The 24,665-nt window shown below is 37.7% G+C and overlaps 1 protein-coding gene across 3 annotated transcripts in view; it reads right to left on the bottom strand.

Annotated features, from left to right (window-relative positions):
- Window positions 1–24,665, bottom strand: part of arrdc1b (arrestin domain containing 1b) — a 40,079-nt gene that overhangs the window by 5,102 nt on the left and 10,312 nt on the right. Inside the window, exons 2-7 of one of the 3 annotated variants that reach the window (XM_088319779.1) lie at window positions 17,337–17,447; window positions 11,378–11,428; window positions 8,491–8,645; window positions 7,959–8,141; window positions 5,526–5,702; window positions 2,539–2,995 (exon numbers count right to left, since the gene is read on the bottom strand). In XM_088319779.1, coding sequence (XP_088175905.1) covers window positions 2,539–2,995; window positions 5,526–5,702; window positions 7,959–8,141; window positions 8,491–8,645; window positions 11,378–11,428; window positions 17,337–17,447 — 1,134 coding nt within the window. The remainder of the gene's footprint in view (window positions 1–2,538; window positions 2,996–5,525; window positions 5,703–7,958; window positions 8,142–8,490; window positions 8,646–11,377; window positions 11,429–17,336; window positions 17,448–24,665) is intronic. The other 2 variants (XM_088319781.1, XM_088319780.1) reach the window with 2 other exon arrangements.

Here is a 24,665-nt window from a genome sequence, read left to right as displayed (position 1 = left end):
GTATTTTTATTTTAACCCAAAATAATTCTTAAACTAGATCTTAAAATTCAAATATATTGGAAAAACTAGCAACATTGTATGTGAGGTATTGCAAGATGGCTTTACTAAGTTGTGCTTGTTTTATTCCTCCTTCATCTTGTATCTGAACTTTTTCAGTGTAACTATTAAGAATTTAGAAAGTAACACTTTCTTTCATAAAATACAGAAACGAGGACAAAAAAATAAAAATAAAGATTTCAATGTATTTTGTGTGTGAGTGAGTTTGTGTGCGTGCGGGTGTTCTCTTCGCGTCTACTTTGGAAAATGATATGCAAATGCACGACCTTATAACGCTCAAGAAAGTCCAGAAGCACAAAGTTATTCGATGCAGGCTTCTGATTGGCTGCTGAGTATGCAAATTGCCAAACGAACCGAAATTTCCAAACCGAACGAAGATTTTGAAATCGGAATAAAGCAAATGTTTGATTTGAAAGAAAAATCTGTCATTTTTTTTCCTTGAAAAAGTTGTCGGCCACCCGGGCGGAGACGTTTTGTAAGTTGTACGCCTGATGTAAAAGAAGCACACCCCAGGCGTCCGGGCAGACGTTGTTTCAGACACTGCTGATGGTGCCCATCTCTCTCCAGGCTAACAAACGTTTCCAACGAGTCTCGAACAGAGGACCTTTCACGTTTTAGGCGAACGTGCTTACCACTTCACTACTTAATTTACAATTAATAACAACTTAGAGTCGAACTTGTATCCTTCTTTTATCCTGACCGTCAAATCTCATTGCAAACAATGTTCACTACAATATTATCAATGGCAATTAGAGACAATTCAATTCAATTACTACTGCTCTCAGAGGAAAAAGTTTAGACACCTCATTTTTAAACGAATATATTATATTCATCTAACTCTGTAATACAATAAAAATTTAGTTTTAAGGAATGAGTAGGAAAAAAACATCCAACTGCTTTTAGCACATTATGCAACATCACAGTCACTCAGGGTTCTAATAACCATTCATAGCAAAGGCCGTTATGAGCACTCAGTGACTGTGATGACATACCGCATTTGTTTCTTTGTAACGCAGCCCCCTATTTTTTTATTAAGAACTGGTATGCATTTTTTTCCTAGTTTTTATACAGGTAGATGCAATGGGAATTGAACATGCGTCGCTGCGGTACTGAATCCTAACCACCAGTGGTATGGATGACGTGTGAAAAGGCATTAGATTTCATCTCATGATCACACTACTTTATTCGCGGTAACAGAGACCAATGTAATTCCCGTATGCATTTCACATGTTACAATGACAGTAAATTATTTTTCATTCCTCTATTCTAAGCATTGTAAATGACAAACACTGTGGAATATGTCCATTATTAAAATCATTTATTGACAACTTGAACTATCCACACATACCAAAATAAAATGTAAAATATAATGTAATGTAGTTCAAAGTTTGATTGTACAGACGACATCCGAAAATGCATTTGATTTGATCTCACTATTTTACTCGGTGCCAGAAAATGAATGTTAGAAAAAACAGAAAGTGTTCCGTAAAGTTATAAATAAATGCAGAGTCCGATTCATAATCAGATACACTAAAGAGTTTTTTCTCCTTGTTGTTTTTTTTGCATATATATATATATATATATATATATATATATATATATATATATATATATACTGTATAGATATACATATACAGGGTTGGGTAGGGTTACTTTAACTGGATACTTTCAATTACTTTTGGATAACTCCAATACCAAATATGCTAATAAAATACAAAAGAAACTAAATATAAATAAAATTATGACTCACAACGTGTGGTAAGCGTTCTTTCCTGGCTTTGATCTCTGGCAAAACTAACATAAAATGCGACAGAAACAAAATGAAAAAAAATCCAAACAGCTTGCCAACATACTTTTTGCCGTTCCATGTATTCCGTTACTCCCCAAGCCTGCACAAAATTTAGTAATTTTATTCATATTTAGTTTCTTTTGTCTTTTATTAGCATATTTGGTATTGGAGTTATCCAAAAGTAATCAAGTTAAAGCAACTCTACCTAACCCTGTAATATATATATATATATATATATATATATATATATATATTTATTTTATTTTTCAGGTCAACTTTCTCTGTTTTCCATCCTCTAACATTTTTCTCTGGTACTGTGACTAAATATAGTGTAATAATGAGATAAAATATAATGCCTTTTCATATGTCGTCACTAGAGGTCTGCTGCGACCAAGGTTCAATTCCTGTTGCATACCCTCACTGTAAATGTGGAACTGGAGTCGTCCAATTTTGTTGTCACAGCATATCCCATGTTGTGACAATGACAATAAAGGCATATTCTATTCTATTCTATTCTATCTATCATTGCACAAATATAACAAAACCTGGTGTATAACGTGCACCCAAACTTTAAATGTATCTTAATGTTAAAACGATGCAAATTACACACTAATTATTATGGTACTGAGATAACAGTGAAAAAAATACAGTAAAGAACGTGTCCATGCATGCACTGCTCTAGCAGTTCTTACCATGAGGATAATCCCAACTACTGTACTCTGGAGGCAAAATGAGAGAACAGGAAGTAGGTATGGGAGTGGGGTCTCCATCGGTAAAGAAAGGAATGGTAGCCCCAGTTGAAAGGCAGAACAAAGGGGCAGAAGCGTCAGGCTGTCTGCAGCCAGGGAGCAGCGCCGTGTTGGGCGCTTGGCTGAAGGCGCTCGGCGACATGCTCACTGGCTGAACGGAAGGATCTTGCTGAGAATGGCTCTTGGTGGGGATCTCTTCGCTGGAAGAAACGCCTGCACACAGTTCTTCATCATCGTCAACAGGAGGAGCACTGGGCATCACAGCTGCAGGATTTAGTAGGTTTTCCACAGCACAGTGGTCTGGACTCGAAGGCAAAGTCCTTGCAGGAGATAAGTTCACAGCAATGTTGCCGATGTAAATCGGTAGAGTGACCACTGCTTCTGGAGACTTTAGTGCTACCTGTAACCACAAATGATACATTCAATTTCCTTCAGAAAACAAATTAGCGTTTATGTTTTGCTTTACTTAAAGGGACTGTCTGTGATATTTAGTGCCTCCTAGTGGTAAAAACATTTTTTCATTCTATAAAAAAAAACAACAACATTAATTTGAATATTCTGCAAAAATACATCATACTGATGCAAATTTTTATTTCTAAAAAATCATAAGTTGAGAAAGTTTTATTTCTTTTACATAGTGTAATCCATACATAGAAGTCACCGCCATGTTTGTCTTACGTCTTTCTGCTGGCTGAGGCACTAGTTTACGTTTGCGATAGAAAATGCAGTGCCATCTAGTGTTCAAATGTTACACACTGGGGCTTTAATGGTCAAATTTGAAACATAGTGTATGCTGATTACCTCAGGTTTGAGTTTTTCCTTGCCCTCATGTAGGTTTTAGGTCAGGGGATGGTATAGTAATAGTATTTAGTTTGTAATAGTCCAAGCAGCCCTTTGAGACTTCTTGTGATAAAGGGCTATACAAATAAACATGACTTGACTTGTATGCAATTGTGTATAGTGCTATTTTTTTTACCTAAAAAAAAAAAAGCTCCAAAATTGGTTGTGCGTTATACAAGAGGTTTTACAGAGGTATATTACCGTTTTTGATCAGTCAAAAAATATCGCTGACCACAATTGCAAAACATTGGATGAAACAGGAACCAAACGGGGGTCACTGCAATGAGATCGCCGAAATTTATCTACTAGACCAGTGTTCTTCAACATTGTTAGTAGGTCGCGGGCCTTTGCTTTGGCAAAATTATGCAAGAAAAAAAAAACAGAATAGTGGGTAAATTCCGCTTCTTAACAGTAGATAATGCCCTGCCGATGCATGTGGACACCCATCATATTTCACAACAGAAAAAGACTGGTTAAGTTTGTTTACACATGGTGAGCATTGGAAATACAGGAACAGCAAGGGATATACAAGATATGGATTTTATGATCTTCAAGAATGAGCTTTTGAAGTCAAGCGTTTTGGATTTCATTAAAATGCAGTTAGTTGTGTATTAAAAGGAATATTATTGCTTGAAGTTGTTTATGTTTTGCTGGTCCTTTGACAAAAAAAAGTGAAATGTGTGTGTGTGGGGAGGGGCGGTGTTTTAAACAGCAATTCCTTTTTTTAGGGGGTCCTGGTGTGTAATAAGGTTTGGATAGTGGTTCCTTAAGTCAGACCAGTTGAGAACCACTGCACTAAAGCACCAGTGATATAGATGACAAATGAAAAGTCAGTCAATTTTATCTCATGATCCCACTATTTTTAGTCACAGTACCAAAGATGAATATAAGAGAATGGAAAAAAGAGAAAATCATCTTGGAATTCATAAATTAATGCATAAAAACAATGTGAAGGAAAAAATGATGGTAAATCGGACTTTCAAGGATAATAAATTGTAAATTTTATGTTGGTATTATGTTTAAAGTTTGTGTAGTCAATCATTGATTTTATTCAATAATATTTGCCATTTACATTGCATAATTTGAGCTGGGAAAAAAAAATTAGAGGTGGGCGTTATACACGACCGCGCGTTATACACTTACGAATACAGTACCCAATTAGAACATATTTTTTAATTTTTCATTTCATTATATAGGTTTTAAAATTACATTTCAAACAACTACAATACACTGCAAAACATTCTTCCCCCAGTGCTCAATTTAAATATTGTTTTTATTTTATGAATTTCTAACAGAAACAAAGTTAAAATGCAGTAAAATGAAATATTTCTGCCATCTGTGATATCATATACTTTTGGTCATTTTATGGATTCATTTATTTTCTTTTTTTTGAGAAATACGTTCAAAATGTAGTATTATTTTATTCATTTTTCAAGAGAAAAAGTTAATAACAAAATAAAAACAATTATCTACAAAATTAGGTACAGGATGCTGTATGTTTTTTCCTGGCATCCTCCAAATCAAATACATTTGCTTATTGTGTGGCTTATTTGTCTTATTTAATTGGTAAAAACAAGTTAAAAGAGTAATAATATTTAATTTACTAGAAAAAGAACAATAGTAAAATAACAAAAATGAAGCACAAAATGAATAAAAGTATCGTGGATGCTAGTTATCATATTTTGAGAAAAAAAAAAAAATCTTTTTTTCTAAAGCAAAGAAACCTAAAATTCTGCCCATCATAAATGTTGCTGTTTTAAGTATTATTTCTCAATTCAGTAAAGTTTAAAGTGAAGAAACTTAAAACTTAAGATTATTGTCTGCCAGTGGCGCTAGATGTTGGAATTTTAATTGGTTATGAATAAATTATGTTTTATTGACTTGTCAGAAATATGAACTAATTTTAAATATTTGTCCCACATTAGAGCTGTTTTTTATGCGAGAGCAAAAAATGGATCACAATTTAGTATAATTGTGTCCCAGCCTTACAGCTATATACATCTTTTTACGAATATTGAGCATCACCTCGGTAAAAATGCAATTCATGGGAATGAAAAATGTACCGAGGATGAGAAATCAGCCCCACAAACCTGAATGAAATAGTCAATATCGATAAGGCTGCAGCCAACCAGCGCCGACTGAGGAAGAGGTGGGATAATAATCTGTTCTCTCCATTCGGCGTGTTTTCCTGCTTTCACGCCGGCTCCCTCCACTTCTGCGATAGTCCGGAGGTCAAACATGTTCCGTTTGGTCTTGTATGTCACTTTCTTGTGGAAGAAGGAAGAGGAACAAAGACTTTCAATCAAATAAAAAACGTGACAGTTACGCAGTACGTAACAATAAAATATTGCTTAGTTTTTTGTGAGGAACGGTTAAGTACTTATGGTAATGCTGATGGTAGCAGAGGATGTAGCAGAGGTATGACCTTAAACCCAAGCCCGAGCCTGACACAAATTTCGACCAGGGTCGGACCTAAAATGTCAATTATTACAATTCATCAAGCTTAGCTTTTGCTGACTTTTATCTAAATAAATATATGTTTGTAAAAATGTGTACTGAAACAAGTTTAATGCAAAACGGAAAAAAAAAAGTTCAAAATATACTAAACTTCTTTCTCTTGAAGTGCCACACTTGATTCTTAAGGACTTAAGGACAAAATGACGGATGGATGATATATATTTCCTGTAAACTCTTGAGAAAAAATCAGACAATAATGGTAAACCTATGCACACACAGAAATATTAAATATGTAAATGTTTATACAGTCTTGTTTAACTTAAGATTTAGTTACAAAAGAAAGGCTTTAATTTGTTAATCCTAAATCAACTCTCCTCCTCCCAAATCTTCACAAACAAAATATGAAATTTCAGGTTTGCTCCGGACTCCGTTCTGCAAATCAAGTTAATTGGTCAGGCTCGGGCTGCGGTGGGATCCAAACCTGTGTCGGTGGGTTCTACATTAAGATAATCATCATTTTACCAATAGATAGATAGATAGATAGATACTTTATTCATTCCCGTAGGGAAATTCACACTTACAGCAGTATCGTTGTGTTGGAAAATAAAATAATAAAATAAAAGAAATAGAATACAGAAATACCCAATATAACGTGTTGATATAGAGTATTTAAATAGTGTTACATAAAATACACACTGTAATAAAAATAGGGTAATATGCAAATGTAGGCGTGGGGTTTAATGTGGGCTTTTACTCCTCCGGGTGGAGTTAAAGAGCCTCATGGGATGAGGAAGAAATGATCTCCTCAGTCTGTCTGTGGAACATAACTGTGACAGCAGTCCGTCGCTGAAGCTGCTCTTCTGTTTGGAGATGATGCTGTGTAGTGGATGTGATGAATTGTTTTACAATGTTTTACACAGTTGAATAAGCCTTGATCATTTACGTTCCCTTGTAACTACAGTTCAGCGCTAGCAGCTAATGCTAGTGGAAGCGTTGGCGAAGGTAGCTGTAATGCAGCTAAATGGTAAATGGAAATTAGTTGTGTCTAACAGACAAGCCAGTGACACTAGTTGCGGAAGCTACGCTAGTCACTCATGTGGCTAGCGGCTGAGTCAGTGAAAGCACCAAATTAAGCCTGGTTCCTATGAAATAATGCCCTCATGACAACAGGTCAGCATAGCTGCTAATGCTCGTGGAAACATTGACGAAGGTAGCTTCTAATGCATCCAAACAGTAGTTAAAATAGTTGTGGCTACGGACAAGTCGGCGACAGTTACTGAAGCAACACTAGAACTTAATGATGCTAGCGACTGCATCAGAGAAAGCAGAAAGCTTGGTTCAAATAAGTTCATGCCCCTGTGATGACAGATCAGCACTAGCTGCTAATGATAACGACAGCATTGGCGAAAGTAGCTGCTAATGCGGCTGAATGTTCAAGTGAAATCAGTTGTGGCTAACAGATGAGTCTGTGACACTAGCGACTGAAGTGACGCTAGTTGCTTAAGTGGCTAGAGGAACAAAAAATCCTGGTTCGTACAAGTTAATAGCCTCGTGAATACAGATCAGTTCTAGGCGCTAATGCTAGTTACAGAGTTGGGAGAATATAGCACCTAATGCTGCTTAATGGTGAAGTGATATCAGTTGTGGCTAACGGACGAGGCAACAAAAATAGTTGCTGAAGCGACGCTAGTTGCTAATGTGGCTAGTGGCTGCGTCAGTGTAAGCAAAAAGTAAGCCCGGTTCATATAAGTTCATCTCCTCATGAATACAGATTGTAGCTAGCCGCTAATGCTCGTCTCAGTGTTGGAAAAGGTAGCTGCTAACGCCTTTAAATGGTAAAGTGATATCAGTTGTGGCTAACAAACACTTATTGGCGACGCTAGCCGCTAATGAGGCAAGCGCCCCAGGAGTGAAATACGTGTGATTATGTTAAGTTCTTTATATCTTCATATATGCCAATAATATTATCATTAATTAATCAATATTTAATTAACCAAGTTGTAATAAGTTTAATAAATCAAGAAATCAAACATGGAAATACAATTTCCATGTATTTCAGGTTTTACCTGTATGAGACTTGCCAGTACACATCCTGTGTCTTTTCCAGACTTGTTGTGGATTTCAGTGGCTAGCTTGATCACCTGACCAGGGATGTAGCCCCTGAGGTCACTGCGAGCTTTCAGCATTAAAGTCCCAGACTTCACCAGAAGGTAGTTAAATTTCTTAGTGGTGACAGCGTAGCTCATGTGCTGCAGGGACAGAAAATCAAATTGCACAAATGTGTACAACACCATCTTAGCTCCTCAGCCTCGGGACAACTGACAACATGTATCCATCCAGTTGTGTGGATTTTATCAAATTGTATAGACCGTTCCCAGCTTATCTATTCAAATTTGAATTAACAAGCTGTCAATAACAGGGAATTTGTTTTGCAGTTAAGAGTGGGATTACAATTTCTGAAAGAAATGGGCATATCTAATTTCAAGCCACTTTTAACAATTTATCAGTGTGTCAAATTAAACATTTTCCGGATGCAAAATCAAATAAGCCCTAATCACTGCTAAAGGGTATTGGTTGGTTAATGAAATCTCCTCTTACATCAATGTCCGGCACCTCATTAAGGTTGAGCAGATTGAGAAGATAGAATTGCCTCTGGGCTTTGTGGTCCTTGGCAAAGCGAGGCGTGTCAATGGCCGCTTTCACTCGGTACGTAATCTTTCCAAAAGGTCCTTCAAAAGAAGTTGGTGCTGCAGCTGATGGAATGCCAGAAAAAAAATAGAAAGAATAACTGTCTTGGAAAATGTATTTGACCTCAAAATAAGCATATTGAAGGCAGTAGACACACAAAAAACTTTTTGTGTGATAGACAAAATTGTCCTAAACCGTGTTAGGAGAAATATCTGAAATAAAAACTGAGCATGTAATTGCGTTCATTCTATCTTCTTTCTTAGTGAAAAGTCTATCCAGGAATGTCAGTTGCTGATGTCAATGGGAATTAACCAGGAGACGCAGGAGGCAGCAAGCCTTGTTCAGACAACCAGGCAGCCGCAGCAGAGCAAGCAGGAGACTATAAAATTCCTTAAATTGATTTACGGTGTATAGAGTCGAACGATAAAACTCACTCTTGAATACCCAGGTTTCCGAGGTCTCACTGGGGACCACAGACATTGATATCGGCTTAATGTCTATCAATATTCTCATGGCAAGGCCCAATAATAACATTAGTAATAATAATACGCCTAAATCGTATGTGTAATCACCTGACCTAGACACTAGAGTAAAATTTACATAAAATTCTATTTTTGTAGTTTTCACAGTTTTGGTTGTCAATAAATCATTTTAATCATGGCCCCCAAATTCAAAAGTGTGGTGCAGTGCGATTATGAGATCAAATTGAATGCCTTTTCTTTTGTCATCTACATCTACGTGTTAAATTCCTGTTGCATAAAATGTTGTGCCAATGTGGTCAGCAATATGTTTGATTGATCAGTCATTGCTCAAATACGTCGACATACTGGTGTAAAACCTCAGGTGCACTCAAACTCTGATTTCTTTATTGGGTAAAAAAAAAAACATTACATACAGTATAAGCAAAATACAAGGCAACTTTTTCTGAACTAAGTCTACTTTTATTTCTTTTATTGTGGCCTGGAAACAAATGACCCTCGGGCCGGTACTGGTCAGTGGCCCTGTAGTTGCTGACCTCTGATCTAAATGACTTAGAACTGCCTCTTTTTATTGCTGTCAAGACGTTGTATTAGCATTAACAGTCAACAGTTTTCCATTTAGACAAATAAAGTGTGTGTTAAACTGTTGCACAGTGAAGTAGGAGAATGTAGAAAAAGACCAGATAAACCATTTTGTCATAAATCTCTAAAGAAATTGCACATTTTTCAACCTTTTCATTTTATAAAAAAACAGACCTGGGACAGAGTGTCTCCCAAGATCTAGTCCACAAGAATAATAAGATCAGTTTTTTCAGCATAGACATAATAGTATTTTTTTTTAATTGAGAAAAATGCAATACAAGTTACAATTACAACTAAGCATTTCTGGCAGTGTCTGAAACTCATGACAAAAAGTTACCGGACACCAGGGCAGACAACTCTGAAAAGTTGCCTGCCCCAGTTTTCACAGCTTGAAACACAATAGAACGACTAATCGCAAAAAAAAGCCATTATTACAAAGTATTAAGAATTGATAATCAGAATATATAACAGAACAACACTTTAAAGTTTATTATAAATCTACTTATAACATTTATTGCATGTATATGACATCGCTGTTTTCCATCTGCCATCAGTATGTACCTGTATTTACTCATCTTCATTCATGCGATGTTTGCGTTGCATCGTCTGCTACAAGCCACGTGAACTCCTCTTTCCACGATGCATTTACGTTTTGTAGCGTCATAAATTTTGTTAGCTTCTTTTTAATCTTTCTTCTGGGGCTTTTAATGTACGTTTACGTTTTGTAGCGTCATAAATTTTGTTAGCTTCTTTTTAATCTTTCTTCTGGGGCTGAGGTTTTGGCTCGATTCCTAACCACTTATCCATTTTCTTGTGTTTTCTGTGGGTCTACTTTGGAAAATGATATTCAAACGCACGACCTCATAACGCCCGGGAGGGTCCGGAAGCACGGAGTTATTCGATACAGGCTTCTCATTGGCTGCAAAGTATGCAAATTACCAAACAAACCGAAATTCCGAAATTTCCAAACCGAACGAATATTTCGAAATCGGAATAAAGTAAAACGTTTGATTTGAAAAAAATATTTTGTTTTTTATTCCCTTGAAAAAGTTGTCAACCCCTCGGGCGGCGACATTTTGTAAGTTGTATGCCCGACGTAAAAGATGCACGCCCCAGGCAGACGTTATTTCAGAGACTGGTAATAGAAATGCATGTATTCTGTCATATATATATATATATATATATATATATATATATATATATATATATATATAAAGAAAAATTGAGCTTGAGGGCAATGTTAATTCCACTTTGACACTAGCTACGAATTAACCTCTGGCTTTTCTGATGCAAAGTCTTACAGTGAGAGAGTATATAAGGGGGAGAGAGAAAAAGCAAGGGGGCATGACGACCAATTATTCCTCAACGGCGAGGAAAAAAAAATTCTCAACAGGAGAGGGGCTAAAAATAAACCCAACCTCTTGTGATGCAGCCCACGTTTAAGTATGTGTGTGTGAGATAGGGAACTTAACTTTTAAAAAGTAATTTGCTGAGCTAGATGTGCACAGACAAACTTAACAGGTGTTTAGCTGTTTTTGAAGGTAACCTAGTGGTAAAATAAAGACATTCCATATTTCCTTACCAGGAATCATCCCGCCATTAGGGAATTTACTTTAAGCCTGGACAATGATATCAATTGTCCTTGATTTTTTTTAATAATTACCCACTAAAAAGTGTATGATTTTTTTTTTTGCCTCAAACAGCAATGGAGTTAAACATTGGAGGAAATTTCACACCTGGGATTAGAAACTGGAAAGGGAAATTGTGTTCGCCTGCTGCCAAAGTTCCTGTGAAAACAAAACAATTTATCACTTACAGCAAGGAGCAAAAAAAAAAATCTAGGGAAAAATAAACTCATCGTAGAAAAGAAAGAAAAACATTTGCTTGTGACATATACAAGTGTCAGTTCCTTTATACTTGTACCTGCATGCAACTATTGTATGGTGCTGTACCGAATTTCTCGAGTTTCACTAGTAAATCTGATCTATTGTCCAAAAGACATGTGAACTCATATGTTGTCTGAAGTGACTCACTTTCAATTGAAACTAGCCAACAAGAGTGATTAATAGCTCAGTGGATAATGGCTTCAATACATAGCTGGCACAGTTCAAAGCCTTTCTCAGCAAAGTTAATCAATGATTTATTAAAAGAATAAAAGACACAAAGAGCAATCGACTTAGTGCATTCCTTCACCCCAAATCAACTTTGGGTCAGCATCCTTTAAAGTACCGTTTTAATTTTGAGTGATGACAAGACCAGTAAGCATAGGCATATATATTACAGACAGTATATATACATACATGCATACATACATACAATGCCGTACTAAAAATGCAAGCTGCCATTCATTACAAGGGAAGAAGAAATAAAATAGCAAAGCAAAGCTTCAAGAGAGCAGTGTCGGCATAATTTTTAAGCAGACTTGTTCAGAAACGTGGTAACAATTTTAAGCATTAACAGGCACTTAATGCAAAATTTAAGCACTTTTCTATCCTTTAAAACACAACATTAAAATGTATGCATTTTAAAAAATGTCAATACCCCGTACGAACCCTAAAGCAGTTTAAGCAAATTACATCAAAGTTCAATTTTGATTTTGTACATACACGTAGTTGTGGGAAAAACTTGGGCCGCTACTAACATGTAATGAGGGCCAACTGCAAGTTTGTCTGAGTACGCTTAACTTGTGTGCTGAGTATGAGCATTGCTATGCATTCATTAGTGAATGGGGACCAGTGTCTTTAAAATGCAAAAGATACGCGTGCTGCATGTTAATACTATTTGTCATAGTAGCAATTTAATCTTATTTGTTAATTCATGTTGGCATCACAACAATAACACGTTGACCCAATAAGGTACAGTAATTCATAGCCCAACGAAGATGACAGCTCATTAAATTCAAAGCGTTATACATCTCTCCTCACGACATGCCACTTTGGTCAATTGGTCTTTGTTTCTGTATGCTTGTGCTTGCCTGTATGTGTGTATGGTGTAATGAACTGTATGTGGGAAGTCTCTTGAATCATGTTCACTACTTACTATAGCTAACACACTGGGGAGGCATGAAGGAAAGTGTCAAGAAGGGGAAAAAAAGGACGGATTCGGTCTTAGAAAAGTACTTAAAAAAAACATTTATGTGCCTTACAGTAAGATAGATAGATAGATAGATAGATAGATAGATACTTTATTCATCCCCTAAGGGAAATTCAAATTTCCAGCAGCATCCCTGAGCTGAGAACAATACAATAATAAAGCCAAAAGAATACAATATACAAATACCCAGTGTGACGTGCAAATGCCCACTTTAGCATGTTATATAGAGTAACTAAATAGTGCTACACAGAATACATAATGCAGTAAGATTCGGTAATATCCAATGTAGGTGGTGTGGTTTAATGTGGGCCTTTACTCTGCCGGGTGGAGTTAAAGAGCCTCATGGCATGAGGAAGAAAAGATCTCTTCAGTCTGTCCGTAGTACAAGACAGTGACAGCAGTCTGTCACTGAAACTGCTCTTCTGTCCGGAGATAATGCTGTGAAGCGGATGCGATGGATTGTCCATGATTGACCTCAGCTTTTTCAGTGCCTGTCTCTCAGCTACTGTTGTTAGGCTGTCCAGCTCTTTGCCCACAACAGAGCTCGCTTTCCTAGCCAGTTTATTGAGACGAGAGGCATCCTTCTTCTTGACGCTGCCTCCCCAACACGCTGCCGCATAGAAGAGGGCGCTTGCCACTACTGTCTCGTAGAATATTTTCAGGAGCTTTTTGCAGATGTTGAAGGAGGCCAGCCTTCTGAGGAAGTAAAGTCGGCTTTGCCCTTTCCTACATAGAGCTTCTGTGTTGGCAGTCCAGTCCAGTTTGTTGTCCAGCTGCACACCCAGGTATTTGTAGGTCTGGACAAATTCTACACATTCTCCCTTGATGGTTACAGGAACCGGGTGAGTTCTGGTTCTCCTGAAGTCCACCACCATCTCCCTGGTCTTGGTGGTGTTTAGGTGCAGGTGGTTTGCGTCGCTCCATCGGACAAAGTCCTGAATCAATTTCCTGTACTCCTCCTCCTGCCCGTTTCTGATACATCCCACGATCGCAGTGTCATCGGCAAACTTTTGCACATGGCAGAACTCAGAGTTGTACTTAAAGTCCGATGTATATAGAATGAATAGGAACGGAGAGAGAACGGTCCCCTGCGGAGATCCTGTGCTGCTAACCACGGTGTCCGATGTACAGCCCCCCTGTTTCACATACTGCGGTCTGCCTGTCAGGTAGTCAGTAATCCATTCTACAAGGTGTGAGCTAACTCCCATCTCTGTCAATTTCCTACTCAGTAGCAGAGGCTGTATGGTATTGAAGGCACTAGAGAAGTCCAAAAATGTAATCCTCACAGCCCCCTTCGCCCTATCCAGGTGAGAGAGGGATCGGTGTAACATGTATAATATAGCATCCTCCACTCCCACCTTCTCCTGGTAAGCAAATTGCAGTGGGTCGATGGCGTGACGGACCTGTAGCCTCAGGTGGTGCAGCAGCAGCCGCTCCATGGTCTTCATCACATGTGATGTCAGGGCGACTGGCCTGAAGTCGTTGAGTTCCTCTGGTCTTGATTTCTTTGGGACTGGGATGATGCAGGATGTTTTCCACAGCTGAGGGACCCTCCCCTGTTCAAGGCTCAGGTTGAAGATGCGCTGTAGAGGGTCTCCCAGCTCAGACGCACAGGCTTTCAGCAGTCGGGGGGATATTCCATCCGGACCAGCTGCCTTGCTGGTTCGTAGCCTTCTCAGCTCCCCACACACCTGGGCTGAAGTTATTTTTAGTGGGGGGATGTCTTCCATGCTAGTGTCCAGAGGGGGAGGGGGAAGGACAGCTGCACAACTCAGGGGTGAGGATGAGGCGGAGTGGTCAAACCTGTTGAAAAAGTTGTTCAACTGGTTGACTCGCCCCACATCTATATCCACAGCCACACCCTGCTTGGTGCTGCAGCCAGTAATTGTTTTCATCCCTTCCCACACCTCCTTCATGTTGTTGTTCAGCAGCTTTTCTCCAACTTCCTCCTGTACTGCTCCTTCCCTTTCTGGAGCTGGACTTTGAGCTCCTTCTGTACTCGTTTTAGCTCCTGATGATCACCATTTTTAAAGGCCCTCTTCTTTTGGTTCAGAAGGCACTTGATGTCTCTCGTGATCCAGGGCTTGTTGTTGGCATAGCAGCGTACAGTCGTAAGTAACAGGCTTTCTTATGGTCAGCAAATGACTGGGTTTTCCTCCTTCACCATGAATTGTATAAAGTTCAAGTTGATAAATATTAATTTCTGTACTATTGTGCGCCTCGCTTTTGGTCATTCTTTTGATGACAGGCATAATACGCAGCTGTAATCTAATAAGGTACAAATGTTACATAAAGGACTGAGTTTTAAATGTCAACAAAAATTATATGAAAACATGTATGTCCTAATTCTTCCAATAGTAATTCAGCATAATTCTAACATCATAAATATTTGATATTATATAATCTCTCCCCACACACACACACACACACACACACACACACACACACACACACACACACACACACACACACACACACACACACACACACACACACACACACACACACACACACACACACACACACACACACACACTTTTTGCATTTGCATTTACTCTCTTGTTTCCTCCCCAAAACTCCTTTGCTACTACCCTTGACAGAAATGTCGAGGAAATCGTCAATGTGCAGTGACACACACACATGGAAGCAGACCGTTGTCTCACTCCCCTTCACGACCCGAACTCCGGTTTTCCTATGCTTGCCTGTGCTTCAGATATAAGGAGTGTCGCGATCGCACTCTGTATAATGTATTTATCAAGAAATATTGATTAGCATGAATAAAACAAAAAAAGAGATCTTTGTCTATATAATGAGTCTATTAAGATATGTTCCTGAGAACGACACCAACACTGGAGTCGACCCAATGTAGCTAAATGCTATATTATTTACGAACATGCCTAGTTGTACACAAGTAGGTTTTATATAGCATTCTATACAGCATCATTGTAATGCATGATTACAGTGTGCTCTAGTAGCCTTATTGTAAAGCATGTTTATTGTAAGTAGTTGTTCACTTCTGTAATCAGAGACCCATCGTGAATGACACCCTAGTTTTATTAGATTTTCCGGTGTAAACAAATGTTTGAATTGCATTTAAAATCTGACTATCTACTGTTTGCAAAGTAAGAAACACTTCAAACATAATGTGTTTTGTGGTTTTGGGAGACTACAGAAGAATACCAAACTTATAAGTCATTTTAGTTGTGCTGAAATTATAATTTGTTTACTGTAAAATGTTTCAGAGCTCGAAGTTTTATTTCAATTTACACAAATATTCTTTGTGTCTAATTGCGCACTTAAAAACATTTCACACCAATTTTTAAGCTTTTACAGCGAATAAATATAGGCTCCAAATATTGGTAATGGCCTCCTCTTAATATTAATAATCAGATGGGCCCGGAAAACCATTTCGGTTGAGCCTTTACACACACACGTATATTATATATATATATATATATATATATATATATATATATATATACACACATCTACACACACAGTTTGTGTGTTTTTGATTTGTTTTTTTTAATATTTGCTTAAGAGTGGATTGCCATAGTATCTGTGTGCTAGGTTTTCGTATTACTCGTCTCGCTCGGCTGAATACGATGAGTCCTTGGGGCAAACCAGGCCATTTTTGAAAGAGATTGAGATAGGGAAAATCTGCAGTGATAAAGGGGAGGTCAGAGAGTCTCTGTCATGCATTATTTATATTCTGCTCTGTTCAGAGTGTATATTGACTGTTTGATTGTGCTGTACTATTGCTCAAAATATAATTGCTTTACAAATGTGCTTCTTCTGCTTTTTCCTTTTTTTAAACTTATATGACCCAGCCTGGAGTGGCAATATGGGCTTAATTTGAGGGCAAACATAATGGTATTTATCATTAAAGTCTCTTTTACAATAAGAGGCCAGTCCGCTAGACTAAAAGGACCAAGCCATTAATCTGTTTCCAATGTAAACGATAAACAACGATAATAATCCCTCAACAATTCAAATAAAATGGTGGCAAAAACATGGACTAATCAAAAGAAATAAAAACATTCACATATTGGGATGCTGCTCAAAACACACACAAGGAGGAAGAATCATAACAGGAGAAAGCATTGTTTAAAACTAACTGATTGTTTGAAAATAGGGCAGCGCGGAAGCACAGTTGTTAGCGCGTGTGCGGCACAGTTCTGAGGTCATGTGATCAAACCTCCTGTGTGGAGTTTGCATGTTCTCCCCGTGCTTGCGTGGGTTTCCTCATGCACTCCGGTTTCTTCCCACATTCCAAAAACATGCATGTCAGGTTAATTGGCCAGTCCAAAATGTCCCTAGGTGTGAATGAACAAGTGAATGGTTGTCCGTCACTGTGTACCCTGTGACTGGCTGGCAACCAGTTCAGGGTGTCCCCTGCCCACTGCCCGAAGATGGCTGGGATGGGCTCCAGCACCCCCGCGACCCTACTGAGGATAAGCGGTGCAGATAATGAATGTTTGAAAATAACAATAACTGTTAGAAGGAGGAAGTGCCAATGCTATAATAATCCTCTTTTCATTAACAACTCTCTTGATGACCCAGTAACCTGGAAATATAAAATGTATAAGATCTTTTATTGACCTTTGTCAGCAACAGATAGAGTGCTGTTGAAATACTGCTCCTCAAGAGACCATGAGGTGTCGTTCACTTTATTGGATATCCCACATGAGCCCTGGCAGTTGACCTTGATGGCTGTAAACAAAGAAAGACAAACATAGCAACAAGTTGTGATTGAGATGTAACTTTTCGTATTCCCACCTAATGTAAGACAATCTTAAAAGAAAATAAACAATGCTTTTTGATCAATAAGTAGGGTTATTTTTGACTTTTGGCACTATACTATAAATATTACTGTTTGACATGTATCCTACTGTCAAATGAACTGTACAACCAAATTGGTTTTACACTTCCTCATTTGTAATAACTAGTTAATTTGTCATGTTTATTGATGAATCAGTGATTGTCCTTCATTGAAATTAACAACATGAGAAATGAGTCCAGATTCATAATACATACAACTCACTAACATATTTTATGTGGTCCTCTGTTGCCTGATTATTTTATTTTCTGTGATTGGCAATGACTCGCACCACATGGACGATCACTTTCTTTCCAATCAAAATCTCAATTAGGGTGTCAGTTGACGACAGCATTGGATATCACAACTGTAACATGTAGAGTGTAGAGTACATCTGCAGTGTTATAACAGCAGTCATCGAAAAATCAAATAACCCCCAATGAATGCTGCTTACTTTTGAAATATTTGTTTTTTTCTAATACAACATAATTTACTTTAGTAGTCCTTAAAAACATGAGCAGCACAAACGCTTAACCAAGACTTCTCTATATTTCTCAGTAGTCAAGGTGTACTTTCTGTGAATTTAAACTATAAACATGTTAAACTGGGCAGCACGGCAGTGCAGTGGTTAGCGCTTCTGTGGCACAGTTCTGAGGTCATGAGATCGAACCTTCCTGTGTGGTGTTTGCATGTTCTCTCGGTGCTTACGTGAGTTTCCTTTGGGCACTCCGGTTTCCTCCCAGAATCCAAAAACATGCATGTTATGTTAATTGGCCGGTCTAAATTGTCCCTAGGTGCGAATGAGCGAGTGAGTTGTCTGTATCTGTGTGCCCTCTGACTTGCTGGCAACCTGTTCAGGCTGTCGCCTGCCCACTGCCCGAAGATAGCTGGGATAGGCTCCATGGAGTTAAAATACACAAAAGCAAAATAAAATGAAATCTGGTCCCTCTCAAACACAATCTAGGTGGCGCTGATTGACTGAGTATGACTGAAGGATCGAGCATGGCATAATTGCAATCTCCTGTTAAGGATTGTAATAGACCCTCTGTCTTTTTCTTCTTCCTAGCATTATTTTCACAAGGCAAAGTCCTGCAATCCATTTAAATAAGATCCGTGACCCATCAGCTGAGAAAATCTGTCCATAGAGATTTATAAATGTGTGTTCAGAATCTCCCCACTGAAATCTCTTGATGTCTGGTTTGTCTGTCTGATTGGCAAATGGTTGCATTTTTATTTCATTTATTAGAAATACATTTTCTTACACGTGTTTTTTTCTCAAGTTTTATTGAAAATTATCTAGTTTTTCCTTTTACAAAACTCTTCTTAATGCAGGGTTTAACACGTCCATCCATCCATTATCTGGACCGCTAATCCTCAGTAGGGTTGCGGGGGTGCTGAAGCCCATCCCAGCTATCTTTAAGCAGTGGGCAGGGGACACCCTGAACTTGTTGCAAGCCAGTCGCAGGGCATACAGAGACAGACAGACAACTTGAACTGGCCAATTAACCTGACATGCATGCTTTTGGATTCTGGGAGGAAACCGGAGTGCCCGGAGGAAACCCACACATGGGGAGAACATGCAAACTCCACACAGGAAGGTTCGATCTCATGACCTCATAACTGCTGCACACGTGCAAATGACTGCGCCGCCGTGCTGCGCTTATTTTAAATCAGTTTTTGCAAATATAAAGGGGTCTCCAAACAGTTAATGAAGAGGGGAAGGAAAATTGGACAAAAGTGACAGCACAGACTTTACGCATATTTTCTGGAATTGCCCTGTAATATTAAATTTTTGGAGAAGTATCCAGAGAGAAATAAAATTAATCACGGGCTGGGAGTTGCGGTTGGACCCAAAGGCTTACGTAATAGGAATTTTGCCAGAAGAATTACTATCTGGTCAACAGAAATATATACTAAGGGTAATGCTTCTGGTAGCAAAGAAAATGATCACAGTGTCCTGGCTGAAACCACAACCTCCTGACATAAAACAATGGAGAGACAAATTAAAACAAATGTACATTATGGAAAAAATCACTGCAAGACTTCAACTGAAACTTGACCAATTTGAGAAAAGATGGAAGCCTATCACACAAATTTTACTTGATGTCTAAACACATCCCCCTATTTATTATGTGCGTTGTTTTTTTTTTTTTTTTTTTTTTTTTTTTTTGGGGTGTATATTTTGATTTATTATTTTATATATATGTATTTATATATATATATATATATATATATATATATATATATATATTTCTTTTTGTATGGATGTATTGTATGAACGTTTATTCGCCGTCACGAATGGCAGCCACTCCAGCAGCTCCCGTGTTATTTTCAATTGTTCTCGATTGTTCTCAGCTCAGGGATGCTGCTGGAAATGTGAATTTCCCTTCGGGGATGAACAAAGTATCTATCTATCTATCTATCTATTCTTCCTTTCTATTAATAGTATTTTTTTCTTCTTTGTTGTTTCTTCTGTTATTTATGAGTGTGTCAAGTGTATATATTATGTGTTGATGTATGATGGAGGAATCAAACCTCTGTCAAAATTGGTGTGAGAAATAAAAAGTTAAAAAAAAAAAAAGTGACAGCATCGATTGAGTCAAAATAGAAAATAATTGTGAAATATGAAAATGGAGTACAGTACTAGTATGTCATGAAAACACTGATTAAAGCAATAATGTGTAATATTTGGCCACTGGATGGCACTGTGTCTTCTGGTAGCAGAGAGGGGCAGTGATATACTGCAAAGAGTGACAGCAGGATGGCACCGATCTAGGTGGGGATTTTAGTGTGTGAAAGAAATTTATTAAATTTTTTGACTGGCGATTTTTTTAAAAATAACATTGGTATGATAGCTCTCGTATTTTTGCCTGGTATTCAAATTAATGTTGTTGTTTTTTTTACTGGATGGAAGCTTTTGTGCCACTAGGAGGCACTATATTTTAAACACTGTCCCTTTAAAGGTACAGTAACACATTTTAAAATGTTTTTTTTTTTTGTATCTTTTAATACCGGTATATTCATCTTTATTATCTACACTTTATATAATTAGCGTTGTTTAGGTACACTTTTGATTAATATTTTGAGTATGTGTTTCGTTGAGTATGTGGCCATTTTTAAAGCAAATTTAGTAAGTCGGGAGAAAGAATTAGCTGCGCCGTCAGTCAAAGAACAAATTTAATGGCAAAACTTTAGAGTTCTAGATATTATGCTCAAGCAATCCTTTAATGAATTTCAAATGTCTTTAAAGAAGCATACTCTGAAAATATTTACTAAAACAACCTAATACGAAGAGTTCAAGTACTGTGTACAGTACATAACTCAAAAATAAACCCAGGGGTTTAAATTTTCTCCCTTACCATTTATCTAGTAGAGTGTCTTGAATAACACCATATACACTAAACACACACCCACAAGGAGGCAGATGGCCTTGCCAGATTGCTATGGCTATTTCAGGGAGGTGCACGTACCTACAGTAAAAGCACAAAGTTGGCCTACAAATACATACAACCAAAGGAAGACATTAATGCTCCTTAACAATTAATATATTTTAGCAGCTATTCCAAAAAGACATGTCAATTATTACACATTTTTGTTTTTCGCATAAGGAATATTTACAAAGAAAAAAGTGCAAAAATGCAAAAAAAAACCTGTCCAAAAATAGAGATACGACTTTCTGAAGTCGCAGCAACTATATGCATGTTCTTTTACAGAACAAAATAATTCTTCTTATGTCTAGCTTTTCTCAGATTTGCCAAACATTGTCAAATTTGAATTGAGCGAGAGTAATTTGTCAATAGGGATGTGGAAGTCAACTGTTCATTTTTAAAAAAAAAACAATACATTTCCCCAACTAGAGGGGATTTCAGCTGAGACTGTCTGCCTACAGCCATTAAACAGACTATCTGGCATCAGATGGAATCTCAATAGCAAACATTATTACTGTTGCAACAGGAATCGACATTGTGACTTTTTAGAAAAAATGTGGCTATTTGACTGTCTTAGTCTGCTTGCCAGAGAGGCTGTCAACTTTGTGATTGAGTGATTGTCATTGAAAACCAAAACGGTATTTTGCCATAATTAACTCAAAGGTACATTGTGTAATATTTGACAACTATAACCAGTGCGAAATGAGCACATCGAAGAAGCAAGATGCCCAAAAAAAACATGGAACAGTCTATTAGGTGTAGATTTCGCTATGAAAAAGAAATACAAATGTGTCCATCTAAAAACATTTATAAAAACATTGACATGATAGGCAAAAACCCATGAACTATTATTCTAATCAATGTGTCTTTTAAACTAAATGAGTTTTTTTTGTACAACTAGAAGGTACAAAATATTACACAAAATGTTTACCTAGATTTATTTTAGGGGAGGGTTGCACTGAAGATTTCGTGATGGGTTCGATCCATGTGAATACAAAGTAGTATTGATCGATTCCAATACTTTTTGCTTGTAAATGTCATCAATATTGAAAAAAAAAGAACCACTCCTCTTCGAGTTAGTTTATAATTAAGAAACTCAGAGAAAAGATGTTTGGCACTGACTAAATATACTTTAAGTTATCTACCATCCGTAATAGATAATCCAGGTTTTAGGACCGTAAAAAAAAAAAAAAAAAAAACAGAAGCTGCTCCTTCCGACCTTAGCGAGTACATAAGCAACATTGTTAAGATAGAAGAGGATAACGTATAGCAGCATTAAAAAAAATACTGGACTGTCTCAGAAAATTAGAATATTGTGATAAAGTTCTTTATTTTCTGTAATGCAATTAAAAAAACAAAAATGTCATACATTCTGGATTCATTACACATCAACTGAACTATTTCAAGCCTTTTATTATTTGAATATTGCTGATTTTGGCTTACAGCTGAAAAAAACTCAAAAATCCTATCTCAAAATATTAGAATACTTCATCAGACCAAGTAAAAAAATAATTTTATAACAGCAAAACTAAATCAAATATTTGAAAATGTCCATTGATGCACTCAGTACTTGGTTGGGAATCCTTTTGCACGGATTACTGCATCAATCCGGCGTGGCATGGAGGCAATCAGCCTGTGGCATTGCTGAGGTCTTATTGATGCCCAGGATGCTTCGATAGCGGCCTTCAGCTCATTTGCATTTGTAGGTCTGGTGTCTTTCATCTTCTTCCTAACTATACCCCACAAATTCTCGATGGGGTTCAGGTCAGGGGAATTAGCAGGCCAATCAAGGACAGTGATGCCATGGTCAGTGCACCAGTTACTGGTGGTTTTGGCACTGTGGGCAGGTGCCAGATCATGCTGGAAAATGAAATCCTCATCTCCATAGAGCATGTAGTGCTCTAAAATCTCTTGGTACACAGTTGCATTTACTCTGGACTTGATGAAACACAGTGGACCAACACCAGCAGCTGACATGGCTCCCCAAACCATTGCTGATTGTGGGAACTTCACACTGGATTTCAAGCAACTTGGATTTTGCTCCTCTCCAGCCTTTCTCCAGACTCTGGCGCCTTGACTTCCAAATGAAATGCAAAACTTGCTTTCGTCTGAAAAGAGGACTTTGGACCACTCTGCAACTGTCCAGTGCTTCTTCTCCATAGCCCAAGTCAGACGCTTCTTCCGTTGTCTTGAGTTCAGAAGTGGCTTGACCATGGGAATACGGCTATTGTAGCCCATTTCCCGGGCATGTTTGTGAACTGTGGCTTTTGATTCCTGGACTCCAGCTTCAGCCCACTGTCTTTGAAGCTCCCCCAAATTCTGGAAGCGGCTCTTCTTCACAATTTTGTTAAGGCTGCGGTCATCTCTCTTGGTTGTGCAGCGTTTCCGGTCACATTTTTCCCTTCCAACCGACTTTTTGTGGATATGCTTTGAAACTGCACTCTGTGAACAGCCTGCTCTTTGAGAAATTTCTTTTTGTGTCTTACCCTCCTGATGGAGGGTATCAATGATGGTCCTCTGGACAGCAGACAGATCAGCAGTCTTCCCCATACTTGTGATTTAGTTTACTGAACCAAGCTGAGTGTTTTTAAGGCTCAGGAAACCCTCGCAAGGTGTTTCGAGTTAATTAGATGATTCAGGTGATTAGTTGAATAGCCTACTTGTATACTTTTTCATGATATTCTAATATTTTGAGATAGGATTTTTGAGTTTTCTTAAGCTGTAAGCCAAATTCAGCAATATTCAAATAATAAAAGGCTTGAAATAGTTCAGTTGATGTGTAATGAATCCAGAATGTATGACATTTTTGTTTTTTTAATTGCATTACAGAAAATAAAGAACTTTATCACGATATTCTAATTTTCTGAGACAGTCCAGTATATCTATTTAGGGCACACAATGAACCGCCCCACCAGCAAGGAGAATGTCTCTCACCAGTACTCAGGATGCTGTGTGTAGAACATGCTCTGACTCAGCAGGACATTTGGATTGGTTATCAACACATTGGAGTTCATCCAAATCCTCTTTATGGTTCAGTGAGTCCACTCAAGCAAAGACAGCCGTGGTGCTGCGGCTCATCATAGTAAGGGTGTTTTTCTCTAATCTTAGTCAAATTCTTCAAGTTAAGACATACACGGCAAGCATGTTCTAAACAAAATCACGATAAAGACTAAAATACCAAAACTACAAATTTTCAAATATATTCACATTTTCTTAGGTGCCTGAACACCAAACAATGCTACAATTCCAAAATTGAACATTTGACGATTTACATTAACATTTTACTGGAAAGATCAACAGGCCTGAGCGTGTTCGTTTATTTTTCTTTGTCTTTCACCAAGTGGAGGAATTTTATCCTCTCGGGCATATTTTCCTGTTGTGCCACTGAAAGGAAATTTACTGAATGCTCTAAGTGTACTTCAGAAAGTTTTGTTTACAACAGAGATTAAAACAAAAACACCATATTATAAAATGCACAGAGCCATTAGTAAACACACAGTGTATATCGTCGGAACAAATTGTTATAAGACACTTTGCTGGAGGTAAGGAAAATGGTTAGGGAACTTGAGCTAACAATAACTGTTTGTTAATGGTTCCTTTTTTTTGTACTAAAATCTTGTGAGTCTTGTTTTCACCCACTCACATATGGGGAACTAAGCTAACAAAGACAAAATGATTTTCAAG

This window comes from Urocampus carinirostris, chromosome 16 (genome assembly GCF_059441175.1).
Source record: "Urocampus carinirostris isolate Australia breed hairy pipefish chromosome 16, RoL_Ucar_1.0, whole genome shotgun sequence".
Classification (NCBI taxonomy): Eukaryota; Metazoa; Chordata; class Actinopteri; order Syngnathiformes; family Syngnathidae; genus Urocampus; species Urocampus carinirostris.
The sequence above is the reverse complement of the archived record's forward strand: the minus strand, read 5'-3'. Positions and strand labels throughout refer to the sequence as shown.